A 21783-nucleotide genomic window follows, 5' to 3' on the forward strand; every position below is an offset into this window, starting at 1 on the left:
GCAAATTTTTGAAGAGTGAATTAATTTTAATCCAGTTGTGTTAGAACTAGAAACCAGAGGTAACACAATTAGTTGTAATGGAAAATAACAATAAGTTATGACACATAGTATGCTTCATTTATATTAATTAAAATCTCTACATCCCTTTAGTTATAATTAATTGTAATGGAATTACAGTTGTAAAGTTTGAATAATTGAATGCTCTGTGCATTTGAAATGTGTTCAGGTTTCTGCACATTTGATTTTTTAAAAAGATTTAAAATATTAGGGATAAGCACTAAACTTCTCATTCTGTGCTGTTTCTCTTTAACTACAGACCCTGCTACATGGAAAAACTCAAGACACCTTTCTAAAGGTTTCCTTTATCCATTTGTTTTTGGCCCTTCTTTTTCTAGTATGCCTGCATGTGTGCTTATGTACTCTTACAGGCTGTGTGCATTATTTTTCTTCCATTTTTATTTGCCTATCCACATTGATTGCAGGTGGTTCTTGTTACCTCTTGGCATTGCATCGGAATACAGGCTTTTTTTGGTGGTGAATGTAATTTATTTTATTTTTATTTTTAAAAACATGCTTGTTAAGCCAGGCCTCTTGTATATGATAAGGTAAATTAAAAACACCCCTTTGGTATGTAGTACTTGCCTCTGTGAGTTCTGTTCACCTAGATTACTCCTGTCCTCCAATGAGACTTCTTGGAAGAAGGTACTAAGCTTCAAGTAGGTGAGCATTTTACTTGCAAAAAGGATCCCGTTTTATTTGCCTTATTTCCACCAAAGAATTAAATACGTTTTTCTTCAATATTTATTTGAAAATCTTTTAGTCATTTTTATTTTGATTTCAGTGGCTGATATGCATTATTCATAAACTCATTAAGACATTTAAAACTCTAAATTTGGTGAAAGCAAAATAGCTGTGCTTAGGGAAGGCAGTTAGGTTAGCTTTGTAGAATTAAACACATCTAGTTTCTCTGAGAAAACCAGAATAAAACTTGCTCACCAAGATTTAGACCACTTGAAACAGTGCCTACAATGAATATATTTTCCTTTTTTTCAGCAAGTGCAGGAAGAACAGACCTGTTACTGGAAAACTTCATGGAGAGTAGCATCTCTGTACAATAGTGGTGCTAGAATCTGTCTGTCCCACTCCCCTCCCCAACACACACTCATTTCATTTCTTTCTAACGTTCACTTCCAAGGGGGGAACATTCACCTTGAAAATGCATATGAATCACAGAATGTACTACTGACGGAGCTCTTTAAAGGAACACCAAGTTGTGACTTCTAGGTAGCCAGTAGGAAACCAAATTAAAAAAAAAAAAATGGATTTAATAGTCATTTCATTCACATATTGCAAACTTTTACCTTATGTGTGTAAACCTATTATGTGTGCTTTTCGCATTACTCAGTAGGATTTAGTTTTTCTTCCTTTAGCCATTTGCTTGAGTTACTTTCATTATATTAACTGCTTATGTATAAGATACTTAAAAACAAGCATATACTTTTGCTATGATAAAGTTACATACAAAATATGAAGTGAACAATTTTATTTGTAGAGTCTAGATTTCAAAAGGAAGACCTGTGAGTAACTGAAAATAGTCACTTCTTGAAATACAGGATACAGTTCTTAAAATATGAAAGTACAATTTGGTAGATCTTAAAATACTGCTTGTCAGTGGCAAAATAGAAACAAGTGATAACTATGTTGCCTTCTTGAACTCCTGAGATAAAAAGGTAATTCCATAGTTTCCAATAAATGGAGTTTTTCTTTTTCAGGGGTTGAAGCAGAAGAATGGGGTAAATTTCTTCACACCAAAAATAAGGTAATTGATCACACAAGAATATTATGAAGAAATAACATTTTTGAAAAATTTACAAGTACTTGGTAATTTAGTTTCTTACCATTGGTAGTGTGGTATATTACCTTGAAGCCACTGTTCCTTGTAAAGTAAATCTTCCCTTAGTAACATTTTCTAACCATAGCAGTTTATTTGGAAAACATATTAAGTTGAGCTTTATTGTAATTTGGAAATTAACTGTTGTGGCATCAGGCAGCTTTGAAAAACTCATAAAACTCCTTGGCTCAGAAAATACGTGTTTATGTTAGAATTTACTAATTCTGTGAAGCAGACTCATAGACTTCTTTGAAATTTATTAACCCCTTACTTAAAAACTGTTGATCTTGCTATGAGTGTTGTGCTTTTTGTTTCAATAATTTCTAGCTTTACACGGATTTTGATGAAATTCGACAAGAAATTGAAAATGAAACAGAAAGGATTTCAGGAAATAATAAGGTAGGCATCTTTTAGAGCTGGAACATATAAATGTCAGTAAATATATCATTGAGATTCTTCTTTTTTTTTTTTAGATTTTATTTATTTATTTGACAGAGATACAGCGAGAGAGGGAATATAAGCAGGGGGAGTGGGAGAGGGAAAAACAGCCTTCCACCCGCTGAGCAGGGAGCCTGATGTGGGGCTCGATCCCAGGACCCTGGGATCATGACCTGAGCTGAAGGCAGATGCTTAATGACTAAGCCACCCAGGTGCCCCTCATTGAGAGTATTCTGTCTATAGTGTGTGATGGGCATTGTAAATTCATAGTCCTGGTATTTGAAACTAATGGAGGTTTTCACAAATATATAAAAACCTTATTTTAAATCCCATTTGTTTCTTAGAGCTTATATATACTATATTTCATTTAGATGTTTATTCTTGATCTTATGATGTACATACCACTTGTATAATTTTTCTATTTAATACTGCTACAATAAGTTATCTTCTTCTGATAGACTGTCTAACTCAAGAGGGATTATGTAACTTCTGAGATTTTGAAGAGCTCACTTTCTTACCTGAATAAGGCTAGATTCACTTAGGAAAGCAAGGAGAGAGGTTTTTCCAGTGAAATTAAAAACTAACATTAGCTACTGAATTGTTTTCCTGTTTTCTAATACTGTGAGAATTTAAACTAGATTAGGTATCCAATATGCTATTAATCTTGACACCAGGCACTATCACTGCTTCCTATAAATGCCTGTTTTCTCTCCTTGTTTATTCTTGCTAACTTTCTCTCTGTTCCCTTCCTTAAAAAATTTTTTAAAACCTCCATTCTTGTATTACCCAGAGGCCATTTAATCCCACAAGTGGGCCCTAGCCCAGTATTAATATTCAACAAATATTCATTGAGCCCTTTTCTCTCCCAGATGCTGTGGGAGAGACAGGGCATTTTGGGAGCCATATCAGTTCTTTATGCCTAAAGAATTTAGGATTCTTTATCTCTCTGACCAACTAAGCTTTATTCATTATTAAACTGGTGGTTAACCTTTGAGTTGCTGCTGCTGCTGCCACCCTACTTTCTTGAATTTCTAGTAATATGTTGTATAGAAGAAGCAGAAAAAGTGGTAAGGGACTAGATTAGCTTGTCCTTAGTCCTGTAATTGTATCGGGGATAATTTTGACTCTGGGGATGTTGTTAATCATAATACCAGTCTGAATTCTTTCCTGCATTCCCATGGATTTACTGAATTTAGGAATTTTATAGTGCTCGCTTTGGCAGCACATATACTAAAATAGAAATTTTACATAGGGCTAGAATTTAGAGTGAATGTGACTACATCCACTACTTTCCTTTCAGAAAGGAAAGTTTTAGTTACACTAAACTGAATGTCATGAAGGATTGAGTCTATATACCAATTAGATGTTTAATTTATGGTGGGGATGTGATATACTTACCTAGCAGGTTTTCTTACCCACAGTGTCCAAAGGATGAGAAGTCCCCTACCCCCAAATCTGTGAAAAGTCCTTTCCTAAGTCATGTTTGTAATGAAGTAAATGATACTTTGATCTTATGTAAGTAATTTTATATGTATAAATATCTAAATGAATTCCTATGCCTAACATAAAGCCCTGAAGGATTTAAAATATCTGTGAGATTGGAATTTTAAAGGCATTTGAGCAAAGCTTTGTATTGGACATGAAAGGGAATACCTGAGAAGTACACCACCTGAGTAGGTATCCTGAGTATCAGCATATGACTTTGGAACATTGGTGTATTTGAAATAGAAAAGTAGTTGGGAGTAATCTAATAGAACTCAGAGTAAAAGATGTTCCAAAAAAGCCTTCTGGGAAATTAGAATTTTCATTGGGTTATGAAAGAAGATACAAGGTGCAGGTAAGATGAGAGGACGTTTTCAAGGATAAAGAAGGGCAGGGCACGTGCAAAGAGAAGTTATGTACATTTTCTTTGTGCCTTTTTATATATAGCTGGCTTAGCTTTAAAACTTGTAGAGGGCCATTGATGAAGAGAAGGCGATCTGGATAATCTCAGTCTGGAGAGAAAATAGAGGTATCTCTCACTATCCAGATTCTCTCTACTTGAATTCAGAGATCTGAAGATACGGATAAATTTTCCAGGGAATCTCTTAAAATATACACTTTTGCTACTTCATATTCAAAGATTAGGAGCCAAGTTGATTTAGATAACTTGTTATCCCATGCCTCACTGTCTACTCCAGAACCTCGGAAATTTGGATAGTGATACAGTTTTCTTTTTGTTCAGCACTAAGTCTATTAAACATATTTAAGAAGTTGTGTCTATTTAGAATCAAGAGAAAAGCATGTGAAGTAATGCAGGGGAAATAAATCTTGTATATTAATGTATAGGATTGGATAAAATTATCACCTGCTATGCGGCTGTCTATCTTACTTGCCATGTGTTTCATCAGGTTTTGGTTACTGAAATGTTTATGGTTTAATTTATATGTAAAAACTTCTAGTGTCTGTCTACTTGAAATGTGGTGTACTTTAGCATTTATATTTCACTGAAATTTTAATGTGATTTTAACATGGTATTTTAAAACTTATTTTTAGGGAGTAAGCCCTGAGCCAATTCATCTTAAGATTTTTTCACCCAATGTTGTCAATCTGACACTTGTGGATTTGCCAGGAATGACCAAGGTAAAGATTAGTTGTTACTCCTTGTGGATTTGGTCATGTTTGTTTTCAGTTGTGGTGGTTTTCGCTTGACCTCATATGAGAATAGTCAGCTTTCTTTTTTCCCCAGTCAACTTGGTCTATTAGCTCCATTCCCTTCTCCTTGAAACACTTTCTTTACTTGGCTTCTAGGATACCAGGTTTCTCTCCAGTCTCACTGGCTATTCCTTCTCTATCTTTTGCTGGTTTCTTTCCTCCCATTGTCTCCAGAGTGAGTGCCTCAGCTGTTTTTAGACCTCTTGTCACTTGGGTACCCTTAACCCCTCTTGATGATTTCATCCAAGCTATGGCTTTAAATACATGAGTGTCTGTTTGCTGACAGTATGTAAACATCTCCAGACTCATATATCCAACTGTCTATTTGACATGTACGCCAAAGTGTCTAGTAGGCATTTCAAACTGATGTGACTTATCCTAAATTGCTGACCTGTCCCTCAACCTTACTCCATCATTCTGTAGTCTCCCCTACTTCAATAATTGACAAGTCTTTCCTATTAGTTGCTTAGCCAGAAAGTTTGTAGTCATCCTTGACACTTTTTATTCCACACCCTGCTTTCTCAGAAGATCCTTCTTTCGGCTCTTCTTATATTTAAAATATATACAGAACTCCACTATATCTTACAAATTTATAGCTACCATCCTATCTAGCCATTACCCTGTCAGCTTGATGACTGCAATAACCTCCTAATAGGTCTTCCTCATAATCTGTGAAGTAAGCAGCCAGAATGATGCTATTAAGGTGAAAATTAGGTTGTGTCATTCCTTTGCTCAAAATCTCGCCAATGGTTTTTCATTTCATTCATAGTAAAAGCTTAAGTTCTTAAAAGTGAAAGTATCCGTGTTCTTCTGACTCCTTCTGCTCTAGTTTTCAGCCCTTACTGTTCATTCTGCTGGAATATTCTTCCCCCAGATATCTGTGTGTACCTCTCCCTTACTGGCTTCAGTTCCTGCTCATTCTCTTTTTTAAAATTATTTTATTTTTAAAAAATATTTATTTGTCAGAAAACAAACACAAGCAGAGGGAGAAGCAGGTTCCCCCTGTCTGTTCATTCTCTTGAATGTCATTATCTGAGTGACTTCTTCCCTCTTTATTTAAAAGCATAATCCTATTTATTTAAAAGTATAATCTTCTCTAATCATTCCCTAGCTTCTTGTTCTGCTTAATTTTTTCTATAGTTCTACCACCACCTGGATACTATATATATATTTGCTTATTGTCTACTTCTCATCACTAAAATATAAACTCTGTGAAGACAGGAATTTCAGTCTTTTTTTAAAGATAAGTCACTTCTGTGACATATCTGATGTAGAACAGTGCCTAAAATATAGTAGGCTGCCAATAAATACTCGTTAATTGAATGAACAAATGAATTTGTCTCTATATAGTTATCATTGACCAGTCCTTTACATGGTAAACTTGATATTTGCAAGAGGTACATTTTGCGACTTCCACATACCACCAAATTCATATATTCCACTAGTAGTAGTATACTCTTTTAAAATTAAATTAAATTTAATTAGTGTATATCTTTCTTCATTTTAACTATCTGTGAATGGAGTAATACCTGTATTCTGTAGATTAAATGTGGGTGGGGGGGGGAAGCTGAGTTGGTTTTTATTATTAGTTCCTTGCCCATCTCTGTTTGGTTCAGGTGCCTGTAGGTGATCAACCTAAGGATATTGAGCTTCAAATCAGAGAGCTCATTCTTCGGTTCATCAGTAATCCAAATTCCATCATCCTTGCTGTCACTGCTGCTAATACAGATATGGCAACATCAGAGGCACTTAAGATTTCAAGAGAGGTAGATCCAGATGGTAAGGACAGATGTTAATATTGAATGAGATGGTTGGTTAACAGTGGTAAATCTACCCTCAAGAAAGGAATATTTATTTTTAAAAGTAATTTTTCTAGCTATTAATATAGATTTTAAAAAATAATGTGTTCCTGTTTTGCTTATAATTACAAATAGAAATTCTGATGGAAAATAAAGTTTTAATATATAAAGTTCCTGTATAGTCAAGGCCAAAACACTTTACATAATGTCCTTATTTGTAATGGTTGCCTAATGATTTTAAAATTATAACGGGTTTTGCAAAGAGGGTTTGTTTTATATAAATAAAATGATTTAGATATTTGAATGGCTGACTTCTAAGAATAACTATCATAAAAGGTAATCATTGTAGATTATTATGGTATAGTAGAAAATTGTGGTATCTATATTCTGCAGAGGTAGGAAACATTTAGACAAGGCAGAGGAAATTCTTAGAAATAAAGGTAAAATCATTTTATGAAGCTTTCATAACCCCAAGGATTATGTTCATAAATCCTAATTTAGTTCATACTGTGGGTCAGTTTATGGGATTTGATTTATGCTGTGGTGTGCATCTCTTAATATATATAAAATGGCAGCTTGTAGGTGAGTAGTTCTTATTGCTGCTGATAAATGTAGCTTTGCCCCATGCAGGAGCTAATTTTTTTTCCCTTAGTATTTGGAGGTTCTGTGAGCTGTGAGCTGTGTGATGTTTCTTTTTTCCTGCTTTGAAATAAAAATTTGGTAGGAAAAGTTAATGCTAAATCTGCTAGTTAAAATGACCATAACAGTAACTTTTTAAAGTTTTTTTTTTAAATTTCAAGTTTTTAAGAAATTTTTATCTCACATCATTTTAGATTAAAAGATAAGCCCTAGGGGCACCTGGCTGGCTCAGTCAATAGAGCATGTGACCCTTTTTTTTTTTCTTTTTAAAGATTTTATTTATGTATTTGAGAGTGGGAGGGAGGGAGGAAGGGAGCAGGAAGATGGAGGAGAGGGACGAGCAGACTCCCCACTTGAGCCTGGGTCTTGACAAGGGGCTTGATCTCATGACCCTGCGATCATGACTTGACTGAGCCACCCAGGTGTCCCTAAAATTAGTATTTATTTATTTATCTTTTTATTTATTTGACAGACACAGCGAGAGAGGGAACACAAGCAGGGGGAGTGGCAGGCAGAGGGAGAAGCAGGCTTCCCACCAAGCAGGGAGCCTGTTGCAGGGCTCGATCCCAGAACCCTGGGATCATGACCTGAGCCGAAGGCAGACACTTAACGACTGAGCCACCCAGGTGCTCCTAAAATTAGCTTTTAAAAAGTATTTGTAAGCAAAGGTTAGAAAAGCATTACCAAAATGATGAGAGGTAATGTGAAGGAGAGATTATAGATGAGGATTTTTCTTTATTAATACCTAATAGCTTTATTTTAATGGATCATTTTCTTTTCTTTTTTTTTTTTTTTGCATTTACCAGGTCGCAGAACCTTAGCTGTAATCACTAAGCTTGACCTTATGGATGCGGGTACTGATGCCATGGATGTATTGATGGGAAGAGTTATACCAGTCAAACTTGGAATAATTGGAGTAGTTAACAGGTTAGAAATCAAGAATAGAATAAGAATTGCAGCATTCCCATTTCAAAGCAAATCTGAATTTTTAAAAGCATTTTAAAATGTGATATTATCCCTCTTTTCCCTTTTTACTATAATCTTGGTATTGCTAGGAATTCATTGCTGTAAAGGAAGAAAAGAGATTCACTAAAGCCTCCTGTGGGCATTTGTAATGGAAGGTGTTTTTAAAGTAAGCAGTCCATAAAATGGGATGAAAATTTAATAGCCAGGCTTGAAAAATTTCTGCCTATTATGTTATACATGAGGAGTGCACTGGATAAGGAAAGAAAAATGTTTTTAATTTGCACATGATTTTTTTTTTTTTTTTTAAAGATTTTATTTATTTATTTGACAGAGAGAGAGATCACAAGTAGGCAGAGAGGAGAGAGGCAGGCAGAGAGAGAGGAGGAAGCAGGCTCCCCGTGGAGCAGAGAGCCTGATGCGGGGCTCGATCCCAGGACCCTGAGATCATGACCTGAGCCGAAGGCAGTGGCTTAATCCACTGAGCCACCCAGGCGCCCCTAATTTGCACATGATTAAGAAAAACTTTGTTAATATGGTGGAAGGATTTTAATAAATTCATTTAACACCTCTGGCATTAGTGATCCGTCATAATTGCCAGGATGTGACTTGGAGAAATTTTGCAGTAATTGTGGAAAGGAAACTACTATTGAGTGTCTCATTATGCGCTAGACCCTCTCCTGTGAGCAGTTTGCAAATGGTATCTCTTTGAACCTTTACAACATCTCTGTGAGGTAAGGATTGATATTTATTTTATAATCAGAAGACTCAAGTTATACATCTACCAAAGTCACATGGTGAAAGCAGATTTCAAATAAGATCTCTCTTAGTCGAAAGCCTTTATAAAGTAGGAAGCACTGAAATGAATAGGAGATCTGGGTTCTACTCCTAGTTTGTCCATAAACTAGATATATAACGTGGATTTAAATGATACCTGGGTCTCAGGCCTTTTCTAAATGAAAATGTTTTTACTAAGTGATAGCGAAGACCCTTTACAGTGTCTGCTTTATTTGTAAGTTCTGCGTCACCCATACTTCAGTTTTTTTTTAATCCTCTACTCTCTTTTCATGGTATAAAACTGTTGCATTTATAAATGACTGCTCTTTAAGTAATTATTTTTGGTAGAAATTAGTTGTCTGTATATGGATAAAATACACAGCTGGTTGTCATAGTCATACTTTTTTTTTTTACTTGTCTATCCCTGTTACTTCAGAGTACTGCTTTTGACCGTAGTTAATGGTACCCGTGAGGCATATAAACTATTCAGGTATTACAAGTCAAAGATTGACTCTTGGTGGAAGTACTTAACATGTAACCCTGGGTCGGTTAATGTCCCTGAGCCTTCCATCCTTTGCTGTAAAATGGGCCAATACCTACTGCATAGAATTATTACAAGAATTAGATAACATAGTCCATATCAGGCATTACTAGTGTCTGGTGCTACCATCAGCATCTAAGGTATGCAGAGGACACAGTTGACTTTTAATTAAACAGTTTGTTATTTTTCAACCTTAGGAGCCAGCTTGACATTAACAATAAGAAGAGTGTAACTGATTCTATCCGAGATGAATATGCATTTCTTCAAAAGAAATACCCATCTCTGGCTAATAGAAATGGAACAAAGTATCTTGCTAGGACTCTAAACAGGTAACGTTTTTACTCTTAGAAAATGAGGTCCTTTTGGTTTGCCAGTAGGTGTCCAAAAACTCTCATTTTTTAGTTCCTTATATTTTCATAACATTCTTGTTTGTACAGTTTCAGATTTTGTTTCTTGTACAGTAGGTCCTTAAAATGTAGATGTCTTCTTTTAATTTGGGTGGTTGGCATTAAATTATGTATTCTAGGAATGCTCCAGGGAATTTTTAAAATGTCTTAATTATGAAGTTCTTGACAGTCAATTTACTTTTGAAAATAGAACTAGATAGCAGATGACTTAATTTCCACTTGGGATTTCAGGAACTAAATTAAAATGTATAATTTTCACATAAATGATTCTTATTTTAAATAGATATCTTCTGTTCTTATTCATAAAAAGAATTTGAAGTATATACCTTGAATCCTTAATACCCACTTATGGTAGAGGGACTGGAAAACCTTTCTAGATAATTTATAAATGACTGGAATGAAAGATGTTTTCTCTTACTTTTATCTTATTCCCTAAATAAATTAAAGGCTGATGGACTTGGATCTTAGTAGATTGATTTTTCACTGTGCTAAGTACTCATTGTGAAAGATAAGTCAGAAATCAAAATTTTTTCAATTTATATTTGGTTCTCTAACAAATGCTACATTTTGGTGGGTTGAAGGCAAGTTTAAAAAGTGTTAACCAAGTTGTTTTTCTTCATGTCATTTTTTTCCAGTACGTATTTACTTCTAGTCTAAGATTGCATTATTTCCTGGCAGGACAAATTATTTGACAGCTTTTTACCATTATTGGCATTTTAAAAATTTGACTTATCTGGGTCTTCAAAATATAGTTTTACTTTAAAATCATTTCTTTCTAACCTTTTATTAGGTTACTGATGCATCACATCAGAGATTGCTTACCAGAGTTGAAAACAAGAATAAATGTTCTAGCTGCTCAGTATCAGTCTCTCCTAAATAGCTATGGTGAACCTGTGGATGATAAAAGTGCTACTTTACTCCAACTTATTACCAAATTCGCCACAGAATATTGTAACACTATTGAAGGAACTGCAAAATATATTGAAACTTCAGAACTGTAAGTAAAAAATTTCTCTGGATTTGGTTACCTCACCTGCTGGGTTACTTTAGCTTTTTTTTCTTTTTTAAAAGATTTTATTTATTTATTTGACAGAGAGATCACAAGTTAGGCAGAGAGGCAGCCCAGGTGAGGCGGTGTGGGGGCGGGGGTGGGAAGCAGGCTCCCTGCTGAGCAGAGAGCCCAATGTGGGGCTCAGTCCCAGGACCCTGAGATCATACTTGAGCCAAAGGCAGAGGCTTAACCCACTGAGCCAACCAGGCGCCCCTTACTTTAGCTTTTGTAACAGTGACTTTAACTCTGAGATTTTCTGATGATTTATTATCTGCAGAAGAGTATTTTGCAGAAATAATAGGATCATGTCTGATGTATGTGTGAAAATGCTTTGTAAACAGGTAAAGCACAGTAAAAATTTCAGGTTTTTTTTTTTTTAACAAGACTTTGATAAGCATTTAAAAATACTCAGTAATTTAACTTTTTAAATGTTTGTTTCTTTAATAGACACACTAATTTTTCATGAAAGAAAAAAAATGCAGATAAGAAGAATAGAAGGACAAAATTACTTAATTCCACTATCCAGAGTCCCTGTTAATTTTGGCATGAACCTAGACATTTTTCTGAGCATCTGTAAAACATTATAAATGTCTGTATTTCAAAAATCAGGTCAAAATACTGTCATGCTATTTTGGAATTATATCTTCAAATCAACTTGTCACAAACAGCTAATATTAATTATACATTTCTATAATCAATGTTAAAAATTTACATGGCATTGGGGCGCCTGGGTGGGTTAAGCCTCTGCCTTCGGTTCAGTTCATGATCTCAGGTTTCTGGGATCAAGCCCTGCATCGGGCTCTCTGCTGAGTAGGAAGCCTGCTTCAGCCTCTCTCTCTGCCTGCCTCTGTGCCTACTTGTGATCTCTGTCAAATAAATAAATAAAATCTTTAAAAAAAAAAACAACAAGGGGCGCCTGGGTGGCTCAGTGGGTTAAGCCGCTGCCTTCGGCTCAGGTCATGATCTCAGCGTCCTGGGATCGAGTCCCACATCAGGCTCTCTGCTCGGCAGGGAGCCTGCTTCCCTCTCTCTCTCTCTCTCTGTCTGCCTCTCTGCCTACTTGTAATCTCTCTCTCACTGTCAAATAAATAAATAAAATCTTTAAAAAAAAAAAAAAAAAAAAAAACAACAAACTTTTAATTTTGAAGCAATTATAGACGTCCAGAAAGTTGCAAATAAATGTACCTTCCTAGGTCCTGTTAATCCTTCACCCCATCTTCCCCAGTGTTGACATTTTGCATAACTGTAGTACAGTAACAAAATGAGAAAATGGAATTGGTACAACCCAGAGCTTATTCAGATTTCACCACTTGTAAAATTATACATACACTTGTGTGAGTGTTCTGTGTACTTTTGTGTGACCCAGGTGGCCTTTTATGTGCATTAACTCCATAAAGACAATTGAATTCATTGGTGAATGGTTGGTTATTTTATATATTTTTTGCAACTGGAGTAATACTTATTTTTTAACTTGGCAAAAAAGTCAAGTGCTACATTTTTAAAAACAAAACCTCAAACAGACATATTACCCATCACAAAGGGTCTTGCAATAGTACAAAACATCCTACTTAAGATCTTTTTTTAAATATATATAAGTTGGCTTAAAATGATAGACGTTCTGTGAGAATATATATATAGAGAGATAGATACATATATATATGGCATATTGAAGGAAATAAAGATTACTAAGGTGAACCTTTAAAAAGCTTAGTGGGGGGGCGCCTGGATGGCTCAGTGGGTTAAGCCTCTGCCTTCGGCTCATGGGATTGAGCCCTGCATCGGGCTCGCTGCTCCGCAGGGAGCCTGCTTCCCCCTTCTCTCTCTGCCTGCCTCTCTGCCTGCTTGTGATCTCTCTCTCTGTCAAATAAATAAATAATATCTTTAAAAAAAAAAAAAAAAGCTTAGTGGGTAAGGTAAAACAAGGTAACACAAGGCACGATTATGTGGCGAACAGGCATATAATCAAGTATTTTTATTTAAATACTTAGGTCTCCAGAAATGTGCTTATAACATATATGGGGAGTTTTATAAGTAGTTAATAAAGCAAATAATCTGTGTAATCATTTAAGCCTTTAAAACATTGAAGAGAGACCATTTACATTTCTTTCAGGACTGGGAGTGTGCCATAGTTAATGATGTGTTTAGGTTGGGCTCTGAATAGAATTTGGAGAGGCAATAAGAAAAGGGTGTTTTATAGGCTTTGGTACAGAAAAGAATAATATAGGGTGTATCTAGAGAATCACATGTACAGTGATGGGCTATAACAGGAGGTAAGGTAGCAAAGCCATCTAAGAACAAGATTGTGGAAAGTCTGATATCTTCAGATTTTGGAGAACTTCCTGCTATAGAAGTAAAACAGTTTCAGTCAGAGGAGTACCCATTTTAGAAGGATAATTCTAGTCGTTATGGAAGATTATTTGGAGAAGGGAAAGGTTGGAGGCAGACTGGTAATTTAACCGTTTTAAGTATAATTTAATGGCATTCAATTAAAGTCACAGTATTGTCCAATCATCAAATGGTGTCTATTTCTAAATTTTTTTTTTTTATCACTCCAACAGAAACTGTGTATCCATTAAGCAGTATCTCTCTGTTTCTTCCTCTTCCCATCCCTGGTAACCTCTAATTTACTTTCTATCTCTCTGAATTGGCTAATTCTAGATATTTTATATGAGAGGAATTATACAATATTTGTCTTTCCATTTCCAGCTTATTTCATTTAGCTTAATGGTAGGTTAGACAACTTCTGCTTAGACAACTATAAGAAAATAGTGCATAATAGAGAGTGAATTTGTTTAAAGCAGGAGCAAAATGTAGCCCATTGGCTAAGAAGGATTTTTACATTTTTAAACAGTTGAAAAAAATTCAAAGAATAGTTCATGACGTTAAAATTATGTAGAATCCATATTCTAGTGTGTATAAGTTTTACTGGAACACCGCTGTGCTTATTTGTTTATATTTTGTCTATAGCTGCATTTTTGCTCAGTGGTAGAACGGAGTCGTTTTGGCAGAAACTGTATGGTCTGAAAAGCCTAAACTATTTACTAGCTGGCCTTTCATACAAGGAAAAGTTTGTCCATTTCTCCTGTAAATTCTGAATAAACAAATAAGATACTGTTTATTGTCTTTTGAAAAGCTCGTAGTCGAAGAAAACTAGGGCAGAGAAAAGATGTTTAGTAGTTCTTAGTAAACTGATGTTTTTTGGCAGAATAGTTACTCTGTGTGTTTGTCTTTGCACGCAAACACATACATATACATGTGACGAATGCCTTTTGTGGAATGACTCTTCTTCATTAAAAGAAAAAAATTAGACAAACTCGTTCATAATGGAGTTGAGAACACATGGAAATGATCTAAATATAATTATTTATCTGAGACTGTCTCAGAAAACAAGACCTTAAAATCTTATAGGAAGACTTTTAACTTGTAGCCTCTTTCCCTTTTAGTAATAATGGAAACCATGTACTTCATTGCCTTTCAGATGCGGTGGTGCTAGGATATGTTATATTTTCCATGAGACTTTTGGGCGAACTTTAGAATCTGTTGACCCACTAGGTGGCCTTAACACGATTGACATTTTGACTGCCATTAGAAATGCTACTGTGAGTATACTTAATTTTTAGAATTTTTTTTAAAAGAGGTTAAAGGTTTATTATAATTTTTACCCATTAGCACTGTCTTTTTAAATGAATTGTATTTTTGTTCTCGTACCTGATATTAGGAAGCAATTTTCATGAAAAATACCAAAAAACATGATTTATTTTAACCTAGGGAAGAATTGAAATTTTGTATAGCTGTAATAAGAGCTCAGAAATTTTTCTAGGGTCCCCGTCCTGCTTTGTTTGTGCCTGAAGTTTCATTTGAATTACTGGTCAAGCGGCAAATCAAGCGTCTGGAAGAACCCAGCCTGCGTTGTGTGGAACTGGTTCATGAGGAAATGCAAAGGATCATTCAGCACTGTAGCAATTACAGTACACAGGTAACTGCGAAATGTCTCATGTGTCAGCTGGAGTGGTATAAGACAGGAAGTGCTGGTTTCTTATGGTGGGAGGAAACATGGAAGATGGGCTAAAAATAACTTAAAATATTCATTTTTCTGATTGGAAAGTGATTTGAAGTAGTATGCTTAAATGTAGCTTAAATTCTAATTCAGTATTTCATTGATTATTTAATTTTCCTTTAAACAAAGCAGTCTGTTCTATTTTGCTTCCATCATATAGGAATTGTTGCGATTCCCTAAACTTCATGATGCCATAGTTGAAGTAGTGACTTGCCTTCTTCGTAAACGGTTGCCTGTTACAAATGAAATGGTGAGCTGTTATTTTCACAAATCATTATAACCACTGTTAAAGAAGTTTTTTTGTACAGCAGTAGGAGTAATTTTGAGTTTAGGCTTGTTTCCCAGTGTATTAGGAAGATAAAGAACTGAACCTCACTCTTATTTCAAAGGACACTTCAGTAATTCTGGCATAAAGTACATTTGTCTTCATGTTTTAATCATTGTTAGCCTGCAGCCACGGGTTTTCATGAGAATGGAGTTATTGTTGGGGATTGTGAATAGCTTTGCTCTACTATATAGCACCACTGATCTACTGGAAAATTAGTTTTATCACCAGCCCCAGGAAACTGAGCCTTTATAGTAGGCTATTTTAACTCTGGTACATTGGGGTCATTTGGTCACTTCTAGTTTGCTTGTTTGATGACCGAATACTGTAATACCATGGTTGCTTGCTACTATTTTGTGGGTTGCTGCTATCCGTAAAAATGTTGAAATTGGGAAAAACATGGGATAAGCATTTGAGATTGCCTTTATGTCTCTATTTGTTTGCTGAGTGTTTTGTTTTGTTCCCTTTCTGGTTACTAAAAGTGCATTTGGGTCCTTGGCTCACCATTGTGGTGAGCCCCAATGGAGGTTTAAGGTTTACTAAGACTACAAAATCATTCCTGGAAGTGTAGAATGTGAGTGCTGTTGCTCAGGTGTTTCCCTATAGCAAATGTGACCCCCAGGCTGAGAGGAGCAGGGATATAGTAAGCCTGATCTCAGAGTTAGTGATAGCACGGAATCACTGGAATTTCATTTGAATAGATTATTTTCCCCTTGGTTCTTGACCGTTTCGTGCTCTTCTGATACCTGAGATTCGTTAGGGCAGCACATATGAAGGAGTTCATTTAATCTCTGCAGTGCTGGGGAAATTAATTTCAATTTTCCATTTGATTATTGTCCCATTAGGATTTCAAACCACTTTGGAGAAGTGTCTGTTCAAGTATTCTGCCAATTTTTTGACTTGACTGTTTTTGGGTGTTGAGTTTGAGAAGTTCATTATAGATCTTGGATATCAGCCCTTTGTCTGTAGGGTCATTTACAAATATCTTCTCCCATTCCGTGGGTTGCCTCTTAGTTTTTTAATTTAATTTAATTTTTATTATTTTTTATTTTTTTTATTTGACAGAGAGAAATCACAACTAGGCAGAGAGGCAGGCAGAGAGAGAGGAGGAAGCAGGCTCCCCGCGGAGCTGAGAGCCCGACGTGGGGCTCGATCCCAGGACCCTGGGATCATGACCTGAGCGGAAGGCAGAGGCTTTATCCCACTGAGCCACCCAGGCACCCCTGCCTCTTAGTTTTGTTGATGGTTTCCTTTGCTTTGCAAGAGCTTTTTATCTTGATGAGTCCCAAAAGGTCATTTTTGCTTTTGTTTCCCTTGCCTTTGGAGATGTGTCTTGAAAGAAGTTGCTGTGGCCAATGTCAAAGAGGTCATTGCCTATGTGCTCTTCTACGATTTTGATGGATTCCTGGCTTACATTGAGGTCTTTCATACATTTTGAGTTTATCTTTGGGTATAGTGTAAGAGAATGGTCAAGTTTTGTTCTTTTGTATATAGCTGTCTAATTTTCCCAGCACCATTTATTGAAGAGACTGTCTTTTTTCCACTGGGTATTTTTTCCTGCTTTGTTGAAGATTAGTTGACCATAGACTTGAGGGTCCATTTCTGGGTTCTCTCTTCTGTTCCTTTGGTCTATGTGTCTGTTTTTGTGCCAGTACCATGCTGTCTTGGTGATCATAGGTTTGTAATATAGCTTGAAATCAGGCAATGTGATGCCCCCGGCTTTGTTTTTCTTTTTCAATATTTCCTTGGAGATTCAGGGTCTTTTCTGGTTCCATACAAATTTTAGGATTGTTTGTTCCAGCACTTTGAAAAATTCCATTGGTATTTTGATCAGGATGGCATTGAAAGTATAGATTGCTCTGGGCAATGTAGAAATTTTAACAATGTTTATTCTTCTGATCCATGAGCATGGAATGTTTTTCCATTTTTATGTGTCGTCTTCGATTTCTTTCATAAGTGTTCTGTAGTTTCTAGAGTGTAGATCCTTTACCTCTCTGGTTAGGTTTACTTCAAGATATCTTATGGGTTTTGGTGCTATTGTAAATGGAATTGATTCCCTCATTTCTCTTTCTACAGTTATATTGTTAGTGTATAGGAAAGCATTGATTTTGTATTCTAATACCTTACTGAATTGATGTATGAGTTCTAGTAATTTGGGGGTGAGGTCTTTTTGAGTTTTCCACATAAAGTATCATAAGAAGACATACAAATGGCTAATAGATACATGAAAAAATGTTCAACATCATTAGCCATCAGGAAAATTCAGATCAAAACCATATTGAGATACCACCTTACACCAGCTAGAAAGGCAAAAATTAACAAGGCGGGAAACAAGTGTAGGAGAGGTTGTGGAGAAAGGGGAACCTTCTTATACTGTTGGTGGGAATGCAAGCTGGTACAGCCATTTTGGAAAACAGTGTGGAGATTCCTCAAAATGTTAAAAATAGGGCTACCGTATGACTCAGAAATTGCACTACTCGGTATTTACCCCCAAAATACAGATGTAGTGAAAAGAAGGATCATATGTGCCCCAGTGTTCATAGCAGCAATGTCCACAATAGCCAAAGTGTGGAAGGAGCCTAGATGCCCTTAAACAGACAAATGAGTAAAGAAGATGTTCATATATACAATGGAGTATTAACTCAGCCATCACAAAGGATGAATACCCACCATTTGCATCAACATGGATGGAACTGGATGGGATTATGATAAGTGAAATAAGTCAAACAGAGACAGTTATTATATGGTTTCACTTACATGTGGAACATAAGGAATTGCATTGGAGGACATCAGAAGGGAAAAATGAAGGAGGGGAAATAAGAGCGGGAGATGAACTATGAGAGTCTATGGACTCTGGGAAATGAACTGAGGGTTTCAGAAGGGAAGGGGGGTGGAGGGTGGGTGAGCCCAGTGATGGGTATTAAGGAGGGTATGTATTGCATGGAGCACTGGGTGTTATACGCAAACACCATAATTTAAAAAAAAAAGGATTTCAAACCACATATAATATTTAAACTATGTGTGTCTAATTTAAAGCTTATCAATCATTATCTCAGGTCTTTAAATGTGACCTTTACTCAAATAAAGTTAACATCTTTTGTATCTGGTTATGAAATGTTTCTTATTGAAACTGAACTGAAACTTTGACACAGAATAGCAGATGATCTGAGATTTTAATAGCAAAATTACATAAAATCTTAGAACTTAGATTTGCATCAAGGAATTTTTTTTTCCCCTAAAAAAGTACTTCTGACTATCTTAACTATCTTACTTCCTTCCCCCTTTTGAAGTGCAGTCTTAGATGCAGAGATATAAATAATTCAAAAGAGAGCAAATTATTCTGTAGCATAATATGCATCAGTTGGAATATATTTATTGAGTACTGATTCAGGCATCAGTGTCCCATACTGTCTTTTTTAGAACTAAGTACGTTACCTAAAGTAGAATTAGGTCAACATGTTTTTGTATATAGCCTAATTTTGTTTTTTTTCTAGGTCCATAACTTAGTGGCAATTGAATTGGCTTATATCAACACAAAACATCCAGACTTTGCTGATGCTTGTGGACTAATGAACAATAATATAGAGGTAAATACCATTTGAACGATCACTTTTGAGAGAAAAAAATCCATTGTAAATCAGTTGTATCAAATTTACAGAGCATGGGATAACTATAAAACACATGTGGACCACGTTATTGTCTGGTTACATCCCAGGATGTATGCTGAGGGCATTATGTTATGTTAAATCTAATTCTCAGAACCACCTGGCGGCAGGCATTATTCTAATTTTCTGTTTACACTAATTCAGAGGAGATCTAGGATTCACTGATTTAGTGAATGCTCCCTTTCAGTAACTGTTGTAGTTTATTCAGGTTGAAGAGTGGAAAACTGAGTGTTTAAAATTGTTTCCATTTGGCTCTGAAAGCTGGGAAGGGTACATTCCAAGATTTACATAAATTCATAAATTAATACATTTTTACCTGTACCAGAGTGGCTACATTTCATGGCTCTTTTTTCTTCCCATTTGAAGTGAATTTTGGAAGTTGTATAAGGTCTCACATGGAGCCAAGGCTGGTGGTTAAAAGTTTATCCAGATGCTGTTTTTGTTTTCAGCTACTTTTATCCAAGAAAAATAAATTTTTCTGCTGCTCCTTAATCCAGTAAGACCTTAGAGTTCCCTTCTTTATAAAACTCCTTTTATGCATATGGGTGAAGAGAAAATTGTAAATGTGCAATTTGAAAACTGGAAGGGACACTGGGTCTTCAGTCCTTTGGTTAAACAGATGAGGACTCTTAACAGTGTTACTGTAGTGCTTATGTTGCCGGGCCCTGTTGGAGGAAACAAGCACCTTCTCTCCAACGGGGATAGGGAACTATTTTTTAGCTAATTCAGTGAGAGGACTCAGTATCAGAAAAAATCCCAAAATGGACATGAGTAAGGCACTTCAAGCACTTGGAAGGTGCACCAGAAAACAGTTATGTTAAAAATTAGTGTGTATACACTATCTTAGAATAAGGGTTTAGTTCTTGTAACGTAGAAACCACCTTCGATGGAAAACTGATGTACGGAAGTTTCTGTAATACTGACAATATTATTTATGATACGATTTCTGCTAAGTTTTGTTTTAAACAACTGAGTATGTCTGTTTTTAACGATTCCATGACAAAGAACTTGATCTGGATATTCTCATTAAATCTTTACAACAACTTTTTGAGGATAGGGAATGGTAACTACAGACTACAAAGCTGAGGGCTTATAAAGAGTTGGTAGGTAACCTGTCCAGTTAACAAAGTTAAATAAACCAGGACTATTATCCAGCCCAGCCAAGATCATAACTGGTTGGTAACAGACTATGATGAGAGTTTCTGGGCTCCACAGTCTCTGCCTTTTGCTTTGTGTCCCTCTTCAAAATGTACATTTTAATTATTCTGAAGATTGTTGAAATCCACATATTTTTATCATCCGATATATATTTTTTTATCACTGGATTCCCTCATGAAAATCAGCCATGTGTCTGTCAAAAAAGAAAGTCTTACCCATAAGAGATCACTGTTAACTAATGTGTTAACTGTTAAAAGATGTGTTAACATCTTTTTTGCAGGTTTGAGAGTGCTCATGAAATGGTTTCTCCTTAGGAGTAATTCTGACTTTATTTAACCTAAATGCTTTCCTGTGTCTTTGTCGCTGCCTGCGAGAAAGCTGGGAACACCTCCATCTTTCTCTGTTGTCCCTCTTGCCCCTGTCACAGTGCTTGATATACAGTAGGTGTTGATTTAACAGTTTCTTAAGCTTTGTACCAGAGCTACCAGATACTACTGGTAAATTAGAAGAGTGGGCGGTCAGTCTGTTAAATTAGGTTACAGAAAGAACTGTTTTGACCACGTTTAGGATAAAGAACATGGAACATTCTTTTTTTTTTTTTTTTCCACATGAACATGGAACATTCTTAAAGGATAACCTCCACCACAGGTATTTAGGGTCTTAAGTGTGGGAGTTTTATCAATTTAACACACAGGTATGCAGGTTAGAGTGATTTTTAACAGATCAGTTTTCTGTCATCTGTGCATTTAAGATTCCACATGGTGTGCTGGAGGGTTGTGCACACGCTTATGTGGGGACAGTTTAAATCAGTGATTTCCAGTGGGAAAGGCAAAGATGTTGGCCCGTCGCCCCTCAACTGAGAATCCCCCATACAGGAGACACTGTTACTGACGTTGTATTGTATCCTTCAGGTGTGTTGGGCAGAAAAAAAGATTGAGAAGCATTGGGTTAAATGATTTCTTGTTTGTTTTAAAATAAAATTGTGGCATGAGTCCCAACAGTGAGAGGATATACTGTAAGTTATTCCACACTTTTCAATTCAGCTGAACATTTTTTAGTAGGCTTCTCTCTCAATGCTCTGATAATCACTTTGGTTTTGTTTGGTTGTGTTTTATAGGAACAAAGGAGAAACAGGCTAGCAAGAGAATTACCTTCAGCAGTATCACGAGACAAGGTAAAAAAAAAAATAGTATTTTTAAATCATATTCTCAATATGCAAAGGATTGGTAAGCCTTAATACGACTCAGTTCTAGGAGTAGTAGTCTTTTCTTTTTCTCCTTTTACTATTCCATTGGAACTATTTCATTGATTGAGTAAAGGTCTGCAAGTTTAAAAAGAGTTTGAGTAATTTGAAGATAATGGTATCTTGAATACATTA

General features: G+C 35.8%; 1 protein-coding gene across 8 annotated transcripts in view; it reads left to right on the forward strand.

The window, feature by feature from the left end:
* DNM1L (dynamin 1 like) overlaps window positions 1-21783 on the forward strand; it is a 55156-nt gene that overhangs the window by 27626 nt on the left and 5747 nt on the right. For 4 of the 8 annotated variants that reach the window (XM_046010957.1, XM_046010958.1, XM_046010961.1 and 1 more), the window contains exons 3-15: window positions 317-355; window positions 1773-1819; window positions 2219-2290; window positions 4865-4951; window positions 6640-6802; window positions 8268-8388; window positions 9940-10071; window positions 10940-11146; window positions 14679-14799; window positions 15021-15176; window positions 15418-15507; window positions 19077-19169; window positions 21523-21579. In XM_046010957.1, coding sequence (XP_045866913.1) covers window positions 317-355; window positions 1773-1819; window positions 2219-2290; window positions 4865-4951; window positions 6640-6802; window positions 8268-8388; window positions 9940-10071; window positions 10940-11146; window positions 14679-14799; window positions 15021-15176; window positions 15418-15507; window positions 19077-19169; window positions 21523-21579 — 1385 coding nt within the window. The remainder of the gene's footprint in view (window positions 1-316; window positions 356-1772; window positions 1820-2218; window positions 2291-4864; window positions 4952-6639; window positions 6803-8267; window positions 8389-9939; window positions 10072-10939; window positions 11147-14678; window positions 14800-15020; window positions 15177-15417; window positions 15508-19076; window positions 19170-21522; window positions 21580-21783) is intronic. The other 4 variants (XM_046010959.1, XM_046010960.1, XM_046010963.1 and 1 more) reach the window with 1 other exon arrangement.

This window comes from Meles meles, chromosome 7 (assembly GCF_922984935.1).
Source record: "Meles meles chromosome 7, mMelMel3.1 paternal haplotype, whole genome shotgun sequence".
In the NCBI taxonomy this organism is placed as follows: domain Eukaryota; kingdom Metazoa; phylum Chordata; class Mammalia; order Carnivora; family Mustelidae; genus Meles; species Meles meles.